Source organism: Henningerozyma blattae, chromosome 4 (genome assembly GCF_000315915.1).
Source record: "Henningerozyma blattae CBS 6284 chromosome 4, complete genome".
In the NCBI taxonomy this organism is placed as follows: domain Eukaryota; kingdom Fungi; phylum Ascomycota; class Saccharomycetes; order Saccharomycetales; family Saccharomycetaceae; genus Henningerozyma; species Henningerozyma blattae.
The window spans coordinates 591,221-609,332 of record NC_020188.1 but is presented as its reverse complement, the minus strand read 5'-3'; the positions used below and the strand labels follow the sequence as shown (position 1 = coordinate 609,332).

The 18,112-nt window shown below is 33.9% G+C and overlaps 13 protein-coding genes across 13 annotated transcripts; 7 read left to right on the top strand and 6 right to left on the bottom strand.

The window, feature by feature from the left end:
- Positions 1 to 264: 264 nt before the first annotated feature.
- On the top strand, positions 265 to 926 carry TBLA0D02450 (60S ribosomal protein eL22; the record flags this gene model as incomplete). The annotated part of the gene is made up of 2 exons (XM_004180220.1): positions 265 to 276; positions 579 to 926. The coding sequence occupies 2 exons, from the start codon at positions 265 to 267 to the stop codon at positions 924 to 926; spliced, it is 360 nt and encodes a 119-aa protein (XP_004180268.1).
- A 486-nt stretch (positions 927 to 1,412) lies between these two features.
- Positions 1,413 to 2,003, top strand: TBLA0D02440 (uncharacterized protein; the record flags this gene model as incomplete). Its single annotated transcript, XM_004180219.1, has 1 exon — positions 1,413 to 2,003. One exon carries the CDS (start codon positions 1,413 to 1,415, stop codon positions 2,001 to 2,003), a length of 591 nt encoding a protein of 196 aa, XP_004180267.1.
- Positions 2,004 to 2,280: 277 nt separating this feature from the next.
- BMT6 (25S rRNA (uracil2843-N3)-methyltransferase) lies at positions 2,281 to 3,255 on the top strand (the record flags this gene model as incomplete). The annotated part of the gene is made up of 1 exon (XM_004180218.1): positions 2,281 to 3,255. The coding sequence occupies one exon, from the start codon at positions 2,281 to 2,283 to the stop codon at positions 3,253 to 3,255; it is 975 nt and encodes a 324-aa protein (XP_004180266.1).
- An 85-nt stretch (positions 3,256 to 3,340) lies between these two features.
- On the bottom strand, positions 3,341 to 3,874 carry SND2 (Snd2p; the record flags this gene model as incomplete). The annotated part of the gene is made up of 1 exon (XM_004180217.1): positions 3,341 to 3,874. The coding sequence occupies one exon, from the start codon at positions 3,872 to 3,874 to the stop codon at positions 3,341 to 3,343; it is 534 nt and encodes a 177-aa protein (XP_004180265.1).
- Positions 3,875 to 4,274: 400 nt separating this feature from the next.
- Positions 4,275 to 4,889, top strand: SPC3 (signal peptidase complex subunit SPC3; the record flags this gene model as incomplete). Its single annotated transcript, XM_004180216.1, has 1 exon — positions 4,275 to 4,889. The coding sequence occupies one exon, from the start codon at positions 4,275 to 4,277 to the stop codon at positions 4,887 to 4,889; it is 615 nt and encodes a 204-aa protein (XP_004180264.1).
- A 219-nt stretch (positions 4,890 to 5,108) lies between these two features.
- On the bottom strand, positions 5,109 to 7,394 carry MEF1 (Mef1p; the record flags this gene model as incomplete). The annotated part of the gene is made up of 1 exon (XM_004180215.1): positions 5,109 to 7,394. The coding sequence occupies one exon, from the start codon at positions 7,392 to 7,394 to the stop codon at positions 5,109 to 5,111; it is 2,286 nt and encodes a 761-aa protein (XP_004180263.1).
- A 428-nt stretch (positions 7,395 to 7,822) lies between these two features.
- Positions 7,823 to 9,184, bottom strand: SLI1 (N-acetyltransferase; the record flags this gene model as incomplete). Its single annotated transcript, XM_004180214.1, has 1 exon — positions 7,823 to 9,184. One exon carries the CDS (start codon positions 9,182 to 9,184, stop codon positions 7,823 to 7,825), a length of 1,362 nt encoding a protein of 453 aa, XP_004180262.1.
- Positions 9,185 to 9,582: 398 nt separating this feature from the next.
- Positions 9,583 to 10,788, bottom strand: TBLA0D02380 (uncharacterized protein; the record flags this gene model as incomplete). The annotated part of the gene is made up of 1 exon (XM_004180213.1): positions 9,583 to 10,788. One exon carries the CDS (start codon positions 10,786 to 10,788, stop codon positions 9,583 to 9,585), a length of 1,206 nt encoding a protein of 401 aa, XP_004180261.1.
- A 200-nt stretch (positions 10,789 to 10,988) lies between these two features.
- Positions 10,989 to 12,833, bottom strand: FET5 (ferroxidase FET5; the record flags this gene model as incomplete). Its single annotated transcript, XM_004180212.1, has 1 exon — positions 10,989 to 12,833. The coding sequence occupies one exon, from the start codon at positions 12,831 to 12,833 to the stop codon at positions 10,989 to 10,991; it is 1,845 nt and encodes a 614-aa protein (XP_004180260.1).
- A 591-nt stretch (positions 12,834 to 13,424) lies between these two features.
- TBLA0D02360 (VASt domain-containing protein) lies at positions 13,425 to 14,642 on the top strand (the record flags this gene model as incomplete). Its single annotated transcript, XM_004180211.1, has 1 exon — positions 13,425 to 14,642. The coding sequence occupies one exon, from the start codon at positions 13,425 to 13,427 to the stop codon at positions 14,640 to 14,642; it is 1,218 nt and encodes a 405-aa protein (XP_004180259.1).
- Positions 14,643 to 14,793: 151 nt separating this feature from the next.
- Positions 14,794 to 15,249, bottom strand: BUD20 (Bud20p; the record flags this gene model as incomplete). Its single annotated transcript, XM_004180210.1, has 1 exon — positions 14,794 to 15,249. One exon carries the CDS (start codon positions 15,247 to 15,249, stop codon positions 14,794 to 14,796), a length of 456 nt encoding a protein of 151 aa, XP_004180258.1.
- Positions 15,250 to 15,845: 596 nt separating this feature from the next.
- Positions 15,846 to 16,613, top strand: SEC53 (phosphomannomutase SEC53; the record flags this gene model as incomplete). Its single annotated transcript, XM_004180209.1, has 1 exon — positions 15,846 to 16,613. One exon carries the CDS (start codon positions 15,846 to 15,848, stop codon positions 16,611 to 16,613), a length of 768 nt encoding a protein of 255 aa, XP_004180257.1.
- A 463-nt stretch (positions 16,614 to 17,076) lies between these two features.
- Positions 17,077 to 17,880, top strand: TBLA0D02330 (uncharacterized protein; the record flags this gene model as incomplete). The annotated part of the gene is made up of 1 exon (XM_004180208.1): positions 17,077 to 17,880. One exon carries the CDS (start codon positions 17,077 to 17,079, stop codon positions 17,878 to 17,880), a length of 804 nt encoding a protein of 267 aa, XP_004180256.1.
- Positions 17,881 to 18,112: the final 232 nt, after the last annotated feature.

Here is an 18,112-nt window from a genome sequence, read left to right as displayed (position 1 = left end):
CCAAACATCCTGCCACCTTCAGCAGTCTTGAAAAAATTAATTTCGGATGAAAAAATCAAAAAAATAAAGTTCTAAATTATTTTCCTTTTTTTTTTCTATCGGGTTTTCAGCTTTCAGACATCGCGAAGTTCTGAAATTTCAATGAGTTTCAGCATGCCAATATGATGTATGGGAATCGAAGTTTATTATTAAAAGAAAATTGTCAAAAAAATTGTAGTGAATATTCACAGTTGGCAAGATATCCAAACAAACCGTATCGTTAAAATGGCTCCAAGAGTATGTCTTAATGGTTGATACTGTGTGATTCTGCGATTTACAATGAACTATCTCCTTGTTTTTTGCTACTACTGATTTCTAACTTTTTGTTATTAATAGTGTTGTAATATACATGATGAATTTTGGCTATTCTGTATTTTAAAAATTCACAGGAAACAGTGATTGTTAATAGCAGTAGGCGCGAAGTTATCAATTGTCCTTACAATTGATAAGAATTACATATGCAACATTACTAACAACATTCATTGATAATATTGCTCTGCAATTGTTATTATCTATAAATCTCCCTTGTTTTGTAATAGACCACCAGAAAACAAAAGATCACCAAGACTTTCACTGTCGATGTTTCTTCTCCAACCGAAAACGGTGTTTTCGACCCAGCTGCTTACAAGAAATACTTGATCGACCACATCAAGGTTGAAGGTGCTGTTGGTAACTTAGGTAACGCCATCTCCGTTGAAGAAGACGGTTCCATTGTTACTATTGTTTCCACTGCTAAGTTCTCTGGTAAGTACTTGAAGTACTTAACTAAGAAGTACTTGAAGAAGAACCAATTGAGAGACTGGATTAGATTTGTTTCCACTAAACAAAACCAATACAGATTGGCCTTCTACCAAGTTGCTCCAGAAGAAGAAGAAGACGAAGAATAAATTAATTGACTAACTTAAACGTATTATAATTCAATTCATATATAAACATTTCTGTAATCTTTAATTAATAAATTCTTTCGATATCAAACGTTTATCACAACTTGTGCATGGATGACTCCAGCTATATTACCAAATTGGGAATTTCCTGCCCTTTCAATATGTACTAAAGAGGAAACTCTTCCAGAGGCCTAGATTTTACGATTGAAAAATTCTTGATGCGTAAATATGGGAAATAATTAAGTTAATTGTAATTTTTTACCAGTCTGTATATCATATGATCTATTTATACGTTAGATTATTTATCGATCTTAAGTTATCGAATCATCTAGTTTTATTTTAATTTAGATTTCAACCTATAGTAGGTTTCATCATTCTTTATTAGGATGGAGTATAGCTGGTGAGTTTCTTTCATTATATAGATTGTTTGCAAGGTATCAATTTTTAAAAGTTACACATATAGTTATAGGCCTAGTTTCTGTTGAGTTTATGATGACAGCACCAGTACCAAGAACTTTGGCAAACACTAAAAATGTCCACCCATTAGATGAAGATATTACTCCTGATCCAGTGGTTATCAAAATGAGAAAATTAGAAACAGAGCCTGAAGTTAGTGTCAAATTTTCAGATGGTACAAAGGAGTTGTTAGACGTTATTATTCAATATGAACTTCATAAGAAGGATTTAATAACTAAAAAAGCTGAAACTGAAGAATTGCAATTAGATGCTTCAAATAATCAAGAATCTATAATCAAAACACAAGATGACTTGATTACCAGATTCAAAAATGTATTCACCGATTTAAATACAGTGATATCAGACTACAAGGATGCTATGGCTATTCAAAATGATATCATCAAACAAAAAGATCAGACTATTGTTCATTTCAGGCAGATTGTGGCCCACCAAAAGAAATTTATTAAGGAACAAAAAGATATCAAGCTAAACCAATCACAAATTTTGTCCGATAAAGATCAAGCTGTTCAATCCAGAGATGCTACTATTAAGGAACTCAATAAATTGTTAAAGCAAAAAGATTCTCAGATCGCTTACTGGAAACATCAAGAAAAAATTGATTAATGCATGACTTTTGCTAATACTCACCAAAAACACAAACAATGATGTCACCTTTTTTTTCTTTTAATTGTGAACTTATATTCATTATTTGCCGGATACCTATTGTTTTAATTCTTCCGTCCGATTTGTTTAGCTCATCAAATGAGCATTTATGAAAAATTTAGTTAAAAAAAAAAAAAAGAAAGATCAATATGACTTTTATTAAAAGCAGACACTCCTGGTATATCTCAACTTCTGTGTGCTTAAATATATATTAACTGAAAAATTATTAAGAAAACAGATGGCAAAAAACAAGACGTCAAATAAGCAATTACCAGTTCATAATCCGGCTACATTACCCCCACAGGAAATCCTAGATCTTTTCAAAGTTACATTCAATGAAGAATTATACGTGGAGGATATAGAAAAATTACAAGCTGATATTCAAGATGTCAAATCTAGTTTGTTTAATCGAGAATATATTGAAGCTTTTGATGATGATATTAAAAGAACTGCATATTGTATAAGATGGTCATCTTCTCGTGCGATGGCTTACGCGTCTTTATTTGCATTCTTTGATCCCATCAAGAAAATTATTCAATGCCACTCATCAGAGGATCAAGCAGTATTGTGTATAGGTGGTGGTGCAGGCGGGGAATTAATTGCATTATGTAGCATGTTTGTTTATTCACAAAATATGACAAAAAAATTCTCCACTAATAACGAAGATGTAGCAGAAAGTCCGAAGTTGAAATTAAATTTGATGGATATAGCAGATTGGAGTTCTATTATAGAAAGATTAGAAAATCAAATTAATGAAAAATGGTTATACGGCGGTGGTAATGATACCTTAAATATTAATTTTATTCATGATGATATATTAAAAATGAATTTCAATGAGAATAATGTATCTCTCTCCAATATTAATTTAATAACGTTATTATTTACCACAAATGAACTTTTTACAGAACATAAGACAGAGAGCATCAGATTATTACAAAAATTCAACAAAGATTGTAAATCAGGATGCCATTTATTAATAGTCGAAAGTGCTGGTAGTTATTCACATATAACAGTGGGGAGAAAACAATTCCCTATTCATTTCCTAATAGACACAATATTGGTTGGTGTAAGAACTGGAGATAAATCACCTTCTGCCTGGTCATTAGTATCCGAGAATGACAGCTTATGGTATCGTTGCGATCCAAACTGTGACTACCCTCTAAAAGTGGAAAACATGAGATTTTTTATCGTTTATATAAAAAAAATTAAATAAATCGTATTAAATCAAAAATAAATACATTTTTTATAGAGATATGAAATTTTGCATAATAGAAGAATAGTTAGGCCGGCATTCTAGATTATCGATATTTAATTTGAACTTTATCACCTCTTTTTTCTCTTTTCATTTGTCTCTTTGATTTTTCTGGTTCAGAAGGGGTAGTAGATTTGGCCTTTGGTGTCTTAGGTGAAGATGGCATTAACATATTCTTCAAAGCCCATAGTTTATATCCACCATACCCAACAACAGCAATACCACAAATCCACCATAACCATAATGTATTAAAAAGAATCACACCAACATCGGCAATTAATGACAAATAGATGACGTCAAACATTATATCTGTTAAACCACCACTTTGTGCTAAATCGACACCAACAGTAGATAACTTACCTTTTGAGTCGTAGGTTGGACGACCTGTCTTTTCTAGTGTATAGATGCATATTATACATGGGATATGTAATGAAATAATCTTAATTAAAGGAGACTTACCGGAATTACAATACCATGTTCGTAGTAAAGATACAAATATTAATGGAAGACTAGCTTTATAAAGAGTGGAAAGTGCTTGTTGATTTGCAAGAGCTTGCTTTTTGGTTGCTTTACCAGCCATAATGTCCTTTTATAATACTATACTTAGCAATTGTATTGAATATTCGTTATTACTCTTGATTGCATTCAATATTTTTGCCTTACTCAAAAGTTTAGATAGTAAATAGCTATTACTCAAAATGTTAAATTTTTAAATACGTGTTTCGCTATATTATTTAGGGATCTTGCAGAATTCCAAAACGAAAATATTGAAAATTAAAATTGCTTGAAAAAAACGCGATGGGAAGGGTTCGAACAAAAGGGAAAGATTACAAAAATAAGATTCAAGAATTTAAGCTTTGCTTAGGAAGAAAAATTAAATGGCAGAAAGCCTTAAAAAATAGTCCTAGAACGTATAACTAGCGGATAAGAATAACCCCAGAATCCATTGTGAAGGACTAGTCTATCTGTATCATTACTAAATGTATTCAATAAATCAGAGATTCAGCACTGTGGCTAACCAGTCTTTGTCATATGGCCTATTGATTATTGCCATCATTGTTGGGACTTCCTACTATCAATTACAATCTTCAAATGCTTTTAATAATCTAATCACTATTGGAAATATAAATCCAACTTTTGCTATCAGAACAAGTAGATATTATGGCTCAACTAATGGCAAACCAAAAGAAAACGTTAAACTTACATTTGACTTAGATACCGATTTAACTAGTTTATTTAATTGGAATACCAAACAAGTTTTTGTCTATTTAGTTGCTGAATATAAAGGTCAAAAACATCCTGCAATTTCAAATACAGTCACATTTTGGGATAAAATTATCACAACTAAGAAAGATGCAATTTTACATCTTGTTAATGAAAAAGGTAAGTATAATGTATGGGATCTAGAAGATAAATTCCAGAATAGAGACCTAGAATTTTCCTTACATTGGAATCTACAACCTTGGGTTGGCCCTTTAATTTATGGGGAAACTGTTGGTAATACATCTATTGTCTTAACCAAACCTGAAAAAAAGAAGAAAAAAAACACTGGGCAAGAAGAGTCTGTAAAAGAGAATGCCTCAGTTGACGAATAAATTCTTTGCAATGATCAACTTTAAGCTAATCTAGCTTTTTCAAAAAACAGAATTAAGTCAATATTTACAGGATTACACAACATTACATAATTATTTATACATAACCTATACTTCTATTTCTTTGAATAAAGTTCCATTATTATTAACCAATTGATTACCACAATTGTATTATTGAATTTATAGTTTGATTATTTTTTTGTTTCTTTTCGAACTCTGCAATCAGTTCTTTTTGAACATTGTTTTGGAGTTTGGTGCATAATGACTAAATTCCATTGTAAATTCACCCTTACCTTGAGTGCATGATCTTAATGAAGTTGCGAACCCGAATAATGTACTTAACGTACATTCTGATTTAACAACAAATTCATCATGTCCACTCTCATTATCTTGAATCACGGCAGCCAACTTATTCAATAACCCAATGACGTTACCTTGAAATTCAGTTGGTGAAGTTACAACTAAGTTCATGATTGGTTCTAAAATAATTGGATCACTTTCCAAGAATGATTTACGGAAGGCATGCTTTGTAGCTGTCATGAAAGAAAGTTCATTAGAATCAACGGCATGAGTGGCACCATCATTAATCAACATTTTCACACCGAGAACTTTATGACCAATTAATGGACCCTTTTCACAAGATTCAATAAAACCTTTTTTACAAGCAGCAAGGAATTTTTCTGGAATACGTCCACCAACAACAGCAGTTTCGAATATGTTTTCGTTTCTATTACCGCTAGCGTCTTCATAAGATGAAAAATTACCAATAATTCTACCATATTGACCAGCACCACCAGACTGTTTTTTATGAACGTAGTCAAATTCAGCTCCGCCATTAACAGATTCTCTATAAGAGACTTGTGGTTGACCTGTTTTACAAACAACATTATATTCACGTTTCATTCTTTCAATGTAAATTTCTAAATGCAATTCACCCATACCTGATATAATCGTTTCTTTTGACTCTGGATCGAAATAAACTCTAAAAGTTGGATCTTCCTTTTGGAATCTATTTAAGGCTTTAGAAAAATTAGTCAAACTCTTAGTATCTGGAGTTACTGATAGAGAAATAACAGAATCTGGAACATACATCGATGACATGGAGTATCTAACTTTACCATCAGTAAAAGTATCACCAGAAGAACAGTCAATACCAAAGGTAGCACAGATTTCACCAGAGCCAACTTCATTGACGTCTTCCATTTCTTCAGAGTGCATTCTTACCAATCTTGAAACTTTAATTTTTTTACCAGTCTTGACGTTGGTAATGTAATCACCTTTTCTAACTCTACCTTGATAGACACGAATATATGTCAATTGACCATAATTACCTTCTTCTAATTTAAATGCTAAACCTACAAAGGGCTTATCTATGGATGGAACTAAATTAACTTTTGCCTCATTATTGTCAACATCCAAAGCAGTGTTTAAAATATTTGCAGGATCTGGCAAATAATCAACGACGGCATCTAAAACAGGTTGAACACCTGTATTACCAAGAGCAGTACCCATTAATACAGGAGTGAAAGTACGTGCGATGGTTGTACGACGAATAGCATTTTTAATCTGTTCAACAGAAGGAACTTTTTCCTCTAAAAACAATTCGGCAATTTCTTCATCAACATCAGCTAAGGTTTCAATTAACACTTGTCTTTTTTCTTCAACTAATTCTTTCAATTCATCTGGAACTGGTCCTTTTTCAATAGTGTTACCCTTTACACCCTTGTTATAAATTGCTTCACGATTAATAATATCAACAACACCTTTTAATTCAGATTCAGCACCAATAGGTACTTGAATTGCAGCTGCTGGTATTTTCAACTTAGAGTTCAATTGCTCAATTGCTCTAAATGGATTTGCACCCATTCTGTCCATTTTATTTATAAATATGATTCTAGGAACATTATATCTCTTCATTTGACGATCCACAGTTACAGTTTGTGATTGTACACCAGAAACTGCACAGACAACCAAGACAGCACCATCTAAAACTCTCAAGGCTCTTTCAACCTCAATGGTAAAATCAATATGGCCGGGTGTATCAATTAAATTAAAGTGGTATTCTTTATCATCTTTTTGCCAGGAGCAAAATGTGGCAGCTGATTGAATAGTGATCCCCTTTTCTCTTTCCAAATCCATTGAATCCATTTTGGCACCTACTTGATCAGTACCTCTAACTTCATGAATATCTTTAATTCTACCGGTATAGTATAAAACTCTTTCAGTAAATGTTGTTTTACCAGAGTCAATATGAGCTGATATCCCAATATTTCTAATCTTTCTCAAAGAGTTTAGATCACTTGGTGATAAACTTTTAGTAATATCGGCTAGTGTAGCTGCATCATCTTCTTCTGGTTTATTATTAAGTTTTCTAGATGTAGCATGGAATAATCTTTTTGAATATTGAGTATTAGGGATTGTAGTTGATACAGACGGCTGAAGAAGTATCTTTGTAGTATTTTTTATTAACGACCTTGTTAAAGGTATCGAGTTATGCAAAAATACCATTTTTTTAAGTATAATATATTAAAAGTCGTTATATACAAAAATATTGCTTCTTACTCTTTTAGAGTAAATATAATTTTTAGTCTTTACTATATTGACATCTTTAAATAAAAAACCCTGTAAAAGTCTATCGCCGAAATAATTTTATCCGGGGAAAGCTTTTAGTCTTTAAAAATGTGGTTTATATAGTGACCATATTAAACAGAATAATAAAATAAAATTGACAAGAAAAAAAAGTATTAAACATTATTAAGAACAAAGAACAAAGAAAGAAATAGTGGGTATCTGTCTATGAGGATTTATTAGGTAACGTAGATATATTATGCCTCAAATAAATATAGTCGTATATATATGTTCGTTTTTTTTTTTTTTTTTAAAGTTAGTTTATGGTAAACATTCATTTGGATCCAATAAGAGAGAATCAACAACTTTTAAATAGTCTTCCATGGGACTTTGTAATTCTTTGGATATGAAAAATTACATCTCAAACCATCATTAGGAGTGGAAATAACAGAATATATGGCAACGTTTGAAATTCCTTGAGGAGTTGCAAAATCAGCACTTTTCACATGATATTTAGAACCTTCAATATTAAAATTTTGAAACCCTAGATTTGTAATTTCAAGAGTTTGTCCTGGATAGTCCTCAGAAATTTTTGCTGTTAAAAAATCTGCACAACTAATGGATTCCAGAAGTTTTGCCTCTTGAACAGTATTCCCCATTAACGAAGTTGTATTTCTGACCATGTCGTCTTGTAAAGATCCAGCAACAATCCAAATATCTTCATTTGTATCAATTAGATATGAAAGAGTACTTCCAGAAATAAAATTACCAACTTCACATTGTGAATCTTGTAAATTTAAAGATTTTTGGCAAAATTTTCGAGAATTTATGGGTATACTAATCTGTAAATTATTACCTGATATAGCTGACGGATCCATTTTTCTCATTGCAATTACTAAAACAGCAGCTAAATAAGATGTGAAAGATACTCCATGAACTTTACAAATCTTTAATGTTTTTGTCAAATTTTCATTATTTATATGAGTTCTATGTAAACAAAAATCATTTTTAAGATATCTTTCAAATTGAGAAGGGTTGGACTTGGCAAATAATCCCTCTTTGAAATTATAAGCTGGAAATTGAATAATATTTTTATTTGGTTTTACAATTGTACTTGGAGCATATTTAAACAATTGAGATACAAGCAATTTTTTAGCTTTCCAACTCCATGGTGTAGGGATCAATTCATAGGGATGCTGTGACGTAAATTGCTTATCTGGTTTATCAATAGCGTCATATATTATTTCAGTATTATCCATAGAGCCATTACCTAAATTTTGTAATATGGATTGCCAAATTTTAACTAAAGACATACCATCATATAAAGCATGAGTTAATAATAAGACACATGTATTGCATTCCTTTAAGACTAAAATTTTCCAAGCTACATGTTCAGAATCATAATGGAAATGATAATTTTGGAAAATTTGCTGGATTTCATCTTGTTCTAATTTCTTCCAGGGAACATATTCAATGACATCTTCATATTTTATTGGTGTACCATTTTCGGCGGTAATTAATTTCATATGTATATCGTCTGCTTCCAAATCCCATTCGACATTGCAACGTAATTTAAAATATTGCGACATTGTTTTATTTAATGCATATATCCATTCTCCTTTTGTAGGTAATTCAGAAAGCTCAATTGCCAAATATATAGATGAATGTATTTTTTCTATACTTCTTTTAGAAAAAAAATCTTCCAAACCAATTACTTTTCCAATGTCCATTGCTCTTTGTATAGTTTTGCCTATTTATTTATTGTAATTAAAAATACGTTATTAATTTGAAAGTGTATCCAAGATTAAACTATAAGTATGTATATATATAAAGATTAAGAAATAGATAAACTTATCAGCTCCTTTGACATATTTTAACGTAAATTGCCTATTGATGGAACTAACATTCTGTTACGCGAAAATTCCTATTTTGTTCCAAAATAGGAGTCCGCAGAGATTCGAATAGGGGCATCCCCTATTACCAAAGGCATCGATGCCCTAACAGATTTTTCAGAATTTTCTATTGATCTCATCTTAAGATTATGTATTGATATACAGGGACAAAAAAACTTAAAAAAAAAACAGATGCTCGAAATGTGCTTAGTGCGTGTATAGTGTTTAAACAACTTTTATAAATTCTCATGTTCAGTGTCTGACAAACTTAACCCAAGTTGAGAACAAATCGTATCTTCAATATTGATATTATTATTAAAATTATTACTTTCTCTTTTATTTAATTTTTTATTTCTTCTTTTCCTTTTCCTTCTATCTTTATATTTATTTTTCTGCTTCGTAATCAATTCTTGATAATATGGATCTTCAAGAATTGGTTCAATATCTGATAATACTAATTTAAGAGTCAAGTGTTCATAAGCTTGATCCCATTTTTCAAACAAATATGCAAATCTACCTGGGAATGTATCTTTAAATAAACTAATGATGGTTACGGCTTGTTGTCTTGAAGAAAATTTTGGTTCATTGGAGAATTCATTCAACATGTTAATGATTAATAGTTGACGCTCAATATCTGGTACAGTGGTTATTTCCAAATTTTTATATAACGTACGTGCTTCGTATAGTCCATGGGTTGGATTTATGGGGAATAAAAGTTTTTTAAAAATTTCATGAATGTTTCTAGAATATATATATTTCAATTCTCTTTTAGTGTATGCTGCTTGTAAAAAGTATCGTTTGACAATCAATTCTTCACATTTATCAATAATAGTTGGATGCAGGGGGATTTGATTAAAGACGTTTTGGTCTAATTTATATTGAAGTAATAGTGAACTGAAAACGTATTTCCATAAAATAGATACTTGATCATTTTTACATAGCATGGCGTAACTGATTTGTTGTTTCATCTTTGATAACGTGTCATCATTAAATCGACTTGCAATGTATTCTTCTTTGGTTAATGTTTTATAATCGATATCATAATTGAATTGATTGTGAGAATTGATTCCTGACCAATCCTTACGTATTGTGCTTCCTGTTTTAATAGTAGGTACAGGGAGTCGCTTAACGTGATTTGATGCAATGGCGATGCTGGTATCTGAGTCAATATTAAACTCTTTAATTAGAGGCGAGATATTGGGGATCTCTTTAATTTTTTCCCAAATATCCGAGGTCACAAAAGGCGACACTGTTAATAATTGTAAAAGTTTTCTAACATCATCTACTGGGATTGAACTGGGTATTATAGAAGACGGTGGTTGATTCCAATGAGGCTTTGAATCTTGCGAAGCGGTTGTACTTGTGCTTGCACTTGCACTTGCAGTCGCACTTGTAGTAACACTTGTGGTAGATGTATTTGTAGTGCTTGTATCTGAAGACATGATGAAGTATGCTATTTGCCTAAATGTGATTGCAGAATTCTTATTTTCAACTATAGAATTTTTTTTTTTCTTTCTTTCGTAAAATATAAATATAGCTCCACAATTCCGGAATTACTTGTGGCGCCAGTGAAAAAAGGGTGGACATATACATGTGATTGAATATATAAAGCAAATAGAGCAAATTATATAGGTGTATTTATTTACGTGGTAGGTATATCATGACTTTGTAATAATTCAGTCAAATTCTTGACTACAATTTCATCATCTTCCACTACGTTAAGCAGGCCGTATTGAATGATGGACCAGAATCCATAAATAGCGATGGCTGTACATAAGAACATGGCCAAATAACCTTTCCAAATGAACCCATTAGGTAAAGGTGTTGGCTGTACATTTAAACCTTTCAAGTCTAACCAATCGTGGGAATTACCAGCAGCATTACCTTTGATAGGGATATCTTGAGCCAGACAGATAGATTTGTATTGATCTGTCATTGTAGTGGATTCTTGTAATGCAACGGGGTCTTCTACAAATACTGCAGCTAGACCTTGATCTAAATGCCAATTGACATGACAATGAAAGATCCATACACCCGGGTTATCTGCTTTGAAACGAATCACTAGATGGCCGTTGGGTTCCACAATAGCGGTATCTCTAACGATTGGGAATGCAGGAATAGGAAGCAATGGGTGTGCCTCGTCGTAGGGCAACTCATCAGTCTCATCATCTCTAATAGGAGATTTTTGAATGATTTGGAAATTATGACCATGGATGTGGAAGGGGTGCCTTCCAGGGTCTTGATTATTGAGAACGATTTCTACAATAGAATTTGGTTTCAAGATATTAACATTGATGTTTGTGCCATAAATGGCAGGGTTAAAGAGAAGATCTTTTGGGGCAGTTAGCACCGTGGATAATACAGGGATATTTGGACGTGTGTACGTGATGTTATTGAAAAAGGCGTAATTGACACCATCTATTAAATTATTCATCGTGACATTGAATGTGATTTGAGTATCGTAATGAGGTAGACGTGGGGTGTGTTCCCTTGTGGTTAATTCGAATTCATCAACAAGTTTTGATAAATCGAGAGCTGGTGCAGGAGGAAGATCAGCTGGCGGCTTGTTGTTTGCAAATGTGATAGGAATAGTCTTGTTTAATTGCAATTCTGAAGGAATAGTATCCAACATGGTATCATCCAAGTATTGGTACAAGAATAAGTTGTCATGATCTACATTTTCAGTGAGATTCACCTGTAGTGCAATTCTCTGCCCTGCAGATATATATATTAGATGAGATTGTTTGGGCTTGGTCAAAACCCCATCAACTTCAATAATATTGAAGGGAATTGAGGGCGAATACAAATATTGACCCACAAACAACCCAGCATTAACAAACCTCCAAGTATATATGCTGCTTTTCTCAGGCAACACAATTGAGTTATTAATGGCATAATCATTAAACAAGATAGCATCAGGAATCGGTTCATTCCCCATTGGATTATACCGAGTCATAAATCCTGGCATGATCTTGGACGAAGGATCATGGTACCAATCACTAACAATAAAAGTCATATCACGTTCCATATCATCTTCTGGTGAATGAATGACAAACACACCTCTGAACCCATCTCCATATTGAGACCCCAGATGAGCATGATACCAGAATGTCCCCATCTGATCATCAACCACAAAATCATAAGTATAAGAACCACCTGGAGGGATAGGACATTGCGTGATGAATGCAGGACCATCCATTTGAATAGACCCACGTTGGAAAAGCCCATGGAAATGCAATGAAGTGTCTTGATCCAAATTGTTGGTCACGTGAACAACCACTCTGTCTCCGTGCGTCACGTGCAAAGCAGGTGGCGGCCATCGACCATTGATAGCAATCACAGGACGTTCAAATCCATCAGGAGCAGCTTGGATCCAATCCAAAGTCCAATCGAATTCTACCGTCCTAGCATGAACATGTACCAAGATCTGTGAAAGGCAAACAATAAAGAAGGTTAAAAGTGAATGAAGTGAATGAAGTGAGGTCATGCGACGACGTATCATGAGACTATGTGTTATATGAAAGAGGGTATCGTTTCGTTTAGACTGGTCTAGTCTATTAATAATAATTAAGCTTATATAAGTTTGTTTTACAAACATATATATATATATATATATATATTATAAGTGGCGGTCTAATACGCACACCGCCGCGCACCCCGAAACGCGCCAATCGTTTCTTTTACGAGATTCCCTCAGCAGCCCTAATTGAACCCTAAAAATCAAAACTATATCACGTGTCATGCGATTACGTCATAACACACACAAAAAACTATGATTACGTCACCAGTCATTTTGGTGTCACCTGATGACTCAACCAATCACATGACCATCCTCCGTGTCAGGTGATCTGTCTCGTACTATTATAATTATTATTATTATTATTATTATTATTTTTTTGCTTTTCTGGACTTCGGGCGTTGTACGAAGAAACTCTGAGACCGAGACCGAGACAGGGCCACGCTAACATGTTTATATATAAATAAGGCACTCATCACTATAATTTTCAAGTTTCGACCCCTGACACAAAGATATTATTTATTATTTTTTTTTCTTGCACGTACCACAACAATTGTCCTGATGCTGCCTCTGGTTAAAGTCTCGCCTGCTCCTCCTCAGCTGTCGCTATCCGATGCACAAAGTGTACGCAGTGCAGCCTCTGCCAGTTCGGCCAGCGACTCCATTGCTTCTGTGCTTCATGCTCTACGTTCTGCCTCAGCTGTTTCTTCAGCTTTGGCAAGAACTCCTCCATCTCTCGATCTTGACCAAGTGATTCGTTCTATCGATGGTGATGCCGAAGATGCCAAGAGAGAAAGAAACCCTTCATCACGAGGCTCATCCTCATCACGTGCATCCTCGTCGCTCACTCGCACGTCATCGTCCTCATCACGGTCTTCGTCATCATCACACGGGTCTTCATCTTCTCGTTCCTCTTCGTCTCATTCATCATCGTCCAAGAATTTTGGCTATTCTGGACCTTGGCGTCTCGCGCAAGTACCTTCATGGGACCCTCAATCGTTACGTGAACCTAATGAAAATGTAGTATGCGAGGCTCGTTTACCTTATCCTCCGGGTCTGATCGCCCATGTTCTCTTCAGTGATACAGACCATACTTATTGGGAGAAACTCCTTACATATATAGAGGCTACAAACATTTCACAATTTACTAAGTTCACTGATTCAAACGATAATACAAGGACGTTTGATTATGATCAAAAATTGGATTTCAAAATAGGGCCCAAGCAAACTCGTTGTTACACGACCGATACACTCTTGAGTTGGGACGAACGAAGCTTCTTCCATGTTCTAACAACTACATACACTCCGGGCCTACCTGCTGGTCAATCATTCAAGATCAAAACACGATACTTGTTTGGTTGGGCAGACTCACAAACGTCTCTTTTCGCCATCTCTTATCACATCGTATGGTCTAGTAATTCATGGTTCAAAAGCATTATCGAATCCAATTGTAAAATAGCACAATTGGACATTGCTCATAAAAATGCCAATTTCTTGAAACAGTATCTCGATACGGCTCCTTTAAAGCGGAAATCTAAAACGAGATCAAAATCCAAATCCAGTTCCAAATTGAAATTGAAATTAGAGACTCCACCATGCAACGGAAATGAAAATGTGCCGCCTTTATTACCGAAACAAGTAGCATCATCACAGGCACCCTCCCAATCTCCCAGGATCATTCCCTTAGCCATTCTAGTATTCTTAATCATCATTATCATTCAAAACTATTACATATTAAAACATTTGAAACATTCTTTACCAACTGCCACTACCGCTTAGGCACCCGCCCTCACACATCTGTGCTCACATTAAATAATTTATAAAATGTATTCGGTTTTTTTTTTTTTTTTTTAAATTTTATTTTTATTTTTATTTTTATTTCTATATATATTTATTTATATATCGAGATTCCTGTATATCCCTTCGTTTTTTACACACTGTTATCCAACTCATTCACACTGGGCAAAGTAGGCTCATTCCCTGTGGCATCTTTCAATTTTTCTTGTAAATGACCCTCTAGCAAACCTTCATTCTTTTCTTTCTCAGGCCCCGTAACATTGTTAATAGCCTCTACTCTTTGTAAAAATTTATTTAAATTATACCCTGCGGCGGCATCAGCTACTTCTTGTCCATATGGGACCCCTTTCAAAGCCTTTACACGTCTCTTGTGAACTTTAGTTTTTAAATGGGTCTTTAAAGCTATACTAGTTTCCATATATTTTGCACAATGAATACAATAATGTTGACCCAACCCAGGCTTAGTTTCATCTAAAGGTTGGTTTAATAAACTACTGATTTTTTCTTGACTGGATAAATCATCATAGATCTGGTCAAGATCACGAGTCCGTCTTTTAGTCTTATATCTTTTCACAGAATATCTACCCATCTCTTTGCTTTTCTATTTGGTTTGTCTCTCTTTATTTCACTGTATATTATAATTATCTCATTACCATCTCATCGTATTTTTTTTTTTATCATTAAAAATTTCACAAATTACCCGGCCTCCGGATTTGGAAATAGTCCCCACTATCAACAACTAAGTTTATTTTCGCTCTCATATCATCTAGTCATACTTGTATTTACATCTGTAGCTGTAACTGTTTCAACTATTGCTGGCTTTCTCTCTCAATCTCTCAATCTATTTCTTGAAAAAGAAACGATCGTCGTTGTGTTATGTCCAGCAATAATCTTCTCTACGGGAATTCTCTATCCACATACAAAAATGGAAAAAGAAATGATGAATTGGAAAAAGAAAATTGGAAAAAAAAACAACAAATATTCAAACTTTTTTTATTTTTTTTCACTCGCGTATTGACATTTCGTCAATAAACTATTGAGTTTCACAATATTGTTTCACAATATTGTTTTGCTCTACGTTTTTGAGTTTCTATATAAACACATCTTGATTTATTTATAACACACAAACTCGTTCCCTTCCCTCACGTCTTTGACGACAAAAATTCGTATTATCCCTCTCCAATAATGTCCTCTGTTAAAGAATTTGCTTACAAAGAAAAACCAGACACCTTAGTTCTTTTCGACGTCGATGGTACTTTGACCCCTGCTCGTTTGACTGTTTCTGATGAAGTTAGAGAAACCTTAATCAAATTAAGAAAGAAGGTCTGTATTGGTTTTGTCGGTGGTTCCGATTTAAGCAAACAATTGGAACAATTGGGTCCAAACGTCTTGGATGAATTCGATTACTGTTTCTCCGAAAATGGTTTGACTGCTTACAGGTTAGGTCAACAATTAGCTTCTCAATCTTTCATCAATTGGATTGGTGAAGAAAAATACAACAAATTGGCTGTTTTCATCTTGAAATATTTATCCAACATTGAATTGCCAGTTAGAAGAGGTACTTTCTTAGAATTCAGAAATGGTATGATCAATGTTTCCCCAATTGGTAGAAACGCTTCTACTCAAGAAAGAAACGACTTCGAAAAATACGATAAGGTCCATCAAATCAGAGCTAAGTTCGTCGAAGCTTTGAAGAAGGAATTCCCAGATATCAACTTGACTTACTCCATCGGTGGTCAAATCTCCTTCGATGTCTTCCCAACCGGTTGGGATAAGACCTACTGTTTACAACACGTCGAAAAGGATGGCTTCAAAGAAATCCACTTCTTTGGTGACAAAACCGCCAAGGGTGGTAACGATTGGGAAATCTACGAAGACAAGAGAACCATCGGTCACGCTGTCACCAGTCCAGATGACACTGTTAAAATCTTGAACGAAATCTTCAACTTGTAAGAATGTTAAACACCACACTTACATATATAACCTTTATACCTTTCATATATACTAGCCATGGCCTTTATGTAATATAGCCTATCTTTTACGATCTCCATTTGCTATTACCACTATGATTTCATTTTACGTGTTTCACGTGTTTCACGTGTTTTCTCATGAAATGTAATTTGCCTCACCAGCATTCTTTTTTCAAGTGCGCTACGCGTTTTTCTCCGTGCCTGCTTTGGATTCGAAAAAGGCTGGCTTGACGCGTCCGCAACGCGTCGATTGGCTGGCAAAGAATGCGCTGGGCGGTTGCAATGAATGGCTGGTCAACAAATCCACATATATATATATGTATATATATAGACCATGCATTCCTCACATCTATAAAGTTCTCCATACAAAGACGCTTGTACGACACATCGCAATAAGTGGCCCTTCAGTAAGTGACATTCAAGTAGTTAAATCAAACCTGTATATTATGATCCCTAGCACACCTCCAAGAGTTGGTCACCGTCGTAATAGTATCAAGACTCCCACTGCAGTCTTCAATGGCAAGATGATCCCATCTACACCTCAACGTGGCATGTCAGAAACTCCAGTAACTCCATCTACTGTACAACCTTTCAAACAACCTCCATTATTGTTTGATAATAAATTACCAAACCTTTCAAACAATGATACAAAATCTCCTTTCAAAGGTTTGAAATCTCCAGAATACACTCCAAGAAATAAAACTAGCACAAATGTAACAAGACAAAAAAGAAACTTGACTGCATCTTTAGAAGCTGCAAAACCTTTAGAATTGAGCCATGTAAGTAGAGTTTTGTTTCAAGACGATACTCACCCAACCACCACTTCTTTTTTAGCACCACCTCATAACTTGTTTGATATCTTACAAGATGAAGAAGATGCAGAACTACAAGAAGAAGCTGCTACTGTGTTGGAAGAAGAATTAATTTTCTTCCAACCTACTACACGTTCCAAGAAATTATCTAAAACTGTTCCAGGAACTCCTAGCCATAGAATTACTACTTTTGAAATTACCAAAAATTTAATATATCCAGAACCAAGCTCTTTAGATTTCTCTTCAGACGAAGAAGACGAAAATGATGATGGACTGATACAGAAGAAAGCTCTGGAAAATCCCTTCATCTCTGCCAAGGTCATATCTAAAGAAGAATTGCTAATAAGGAAAAACCAATTGCTTGAAGAAAATCCAGATATTGAAAACGTCATCACTTATTTAAATAAAGATGGTGTAGTTATTAAAAAAAATTATTAACAGAAAAGCAAAAAAATAGATATAAACCAAAACGATTATTTGCCAATGAAATTGATTCAATGGCCAAATAAATTAAAATCAAAAAATGCCATCATCTAGTAATGAGAAAAGTATTTTACAGTATTTTTTTCATTCGGTAATAAAAATAAAAGCAAAGGAACATCATACCTGTAATAGGAAACGCATCCGAAAAGGACACATTTTAAAATTTAATAATTTTTTCTTTTTTCAA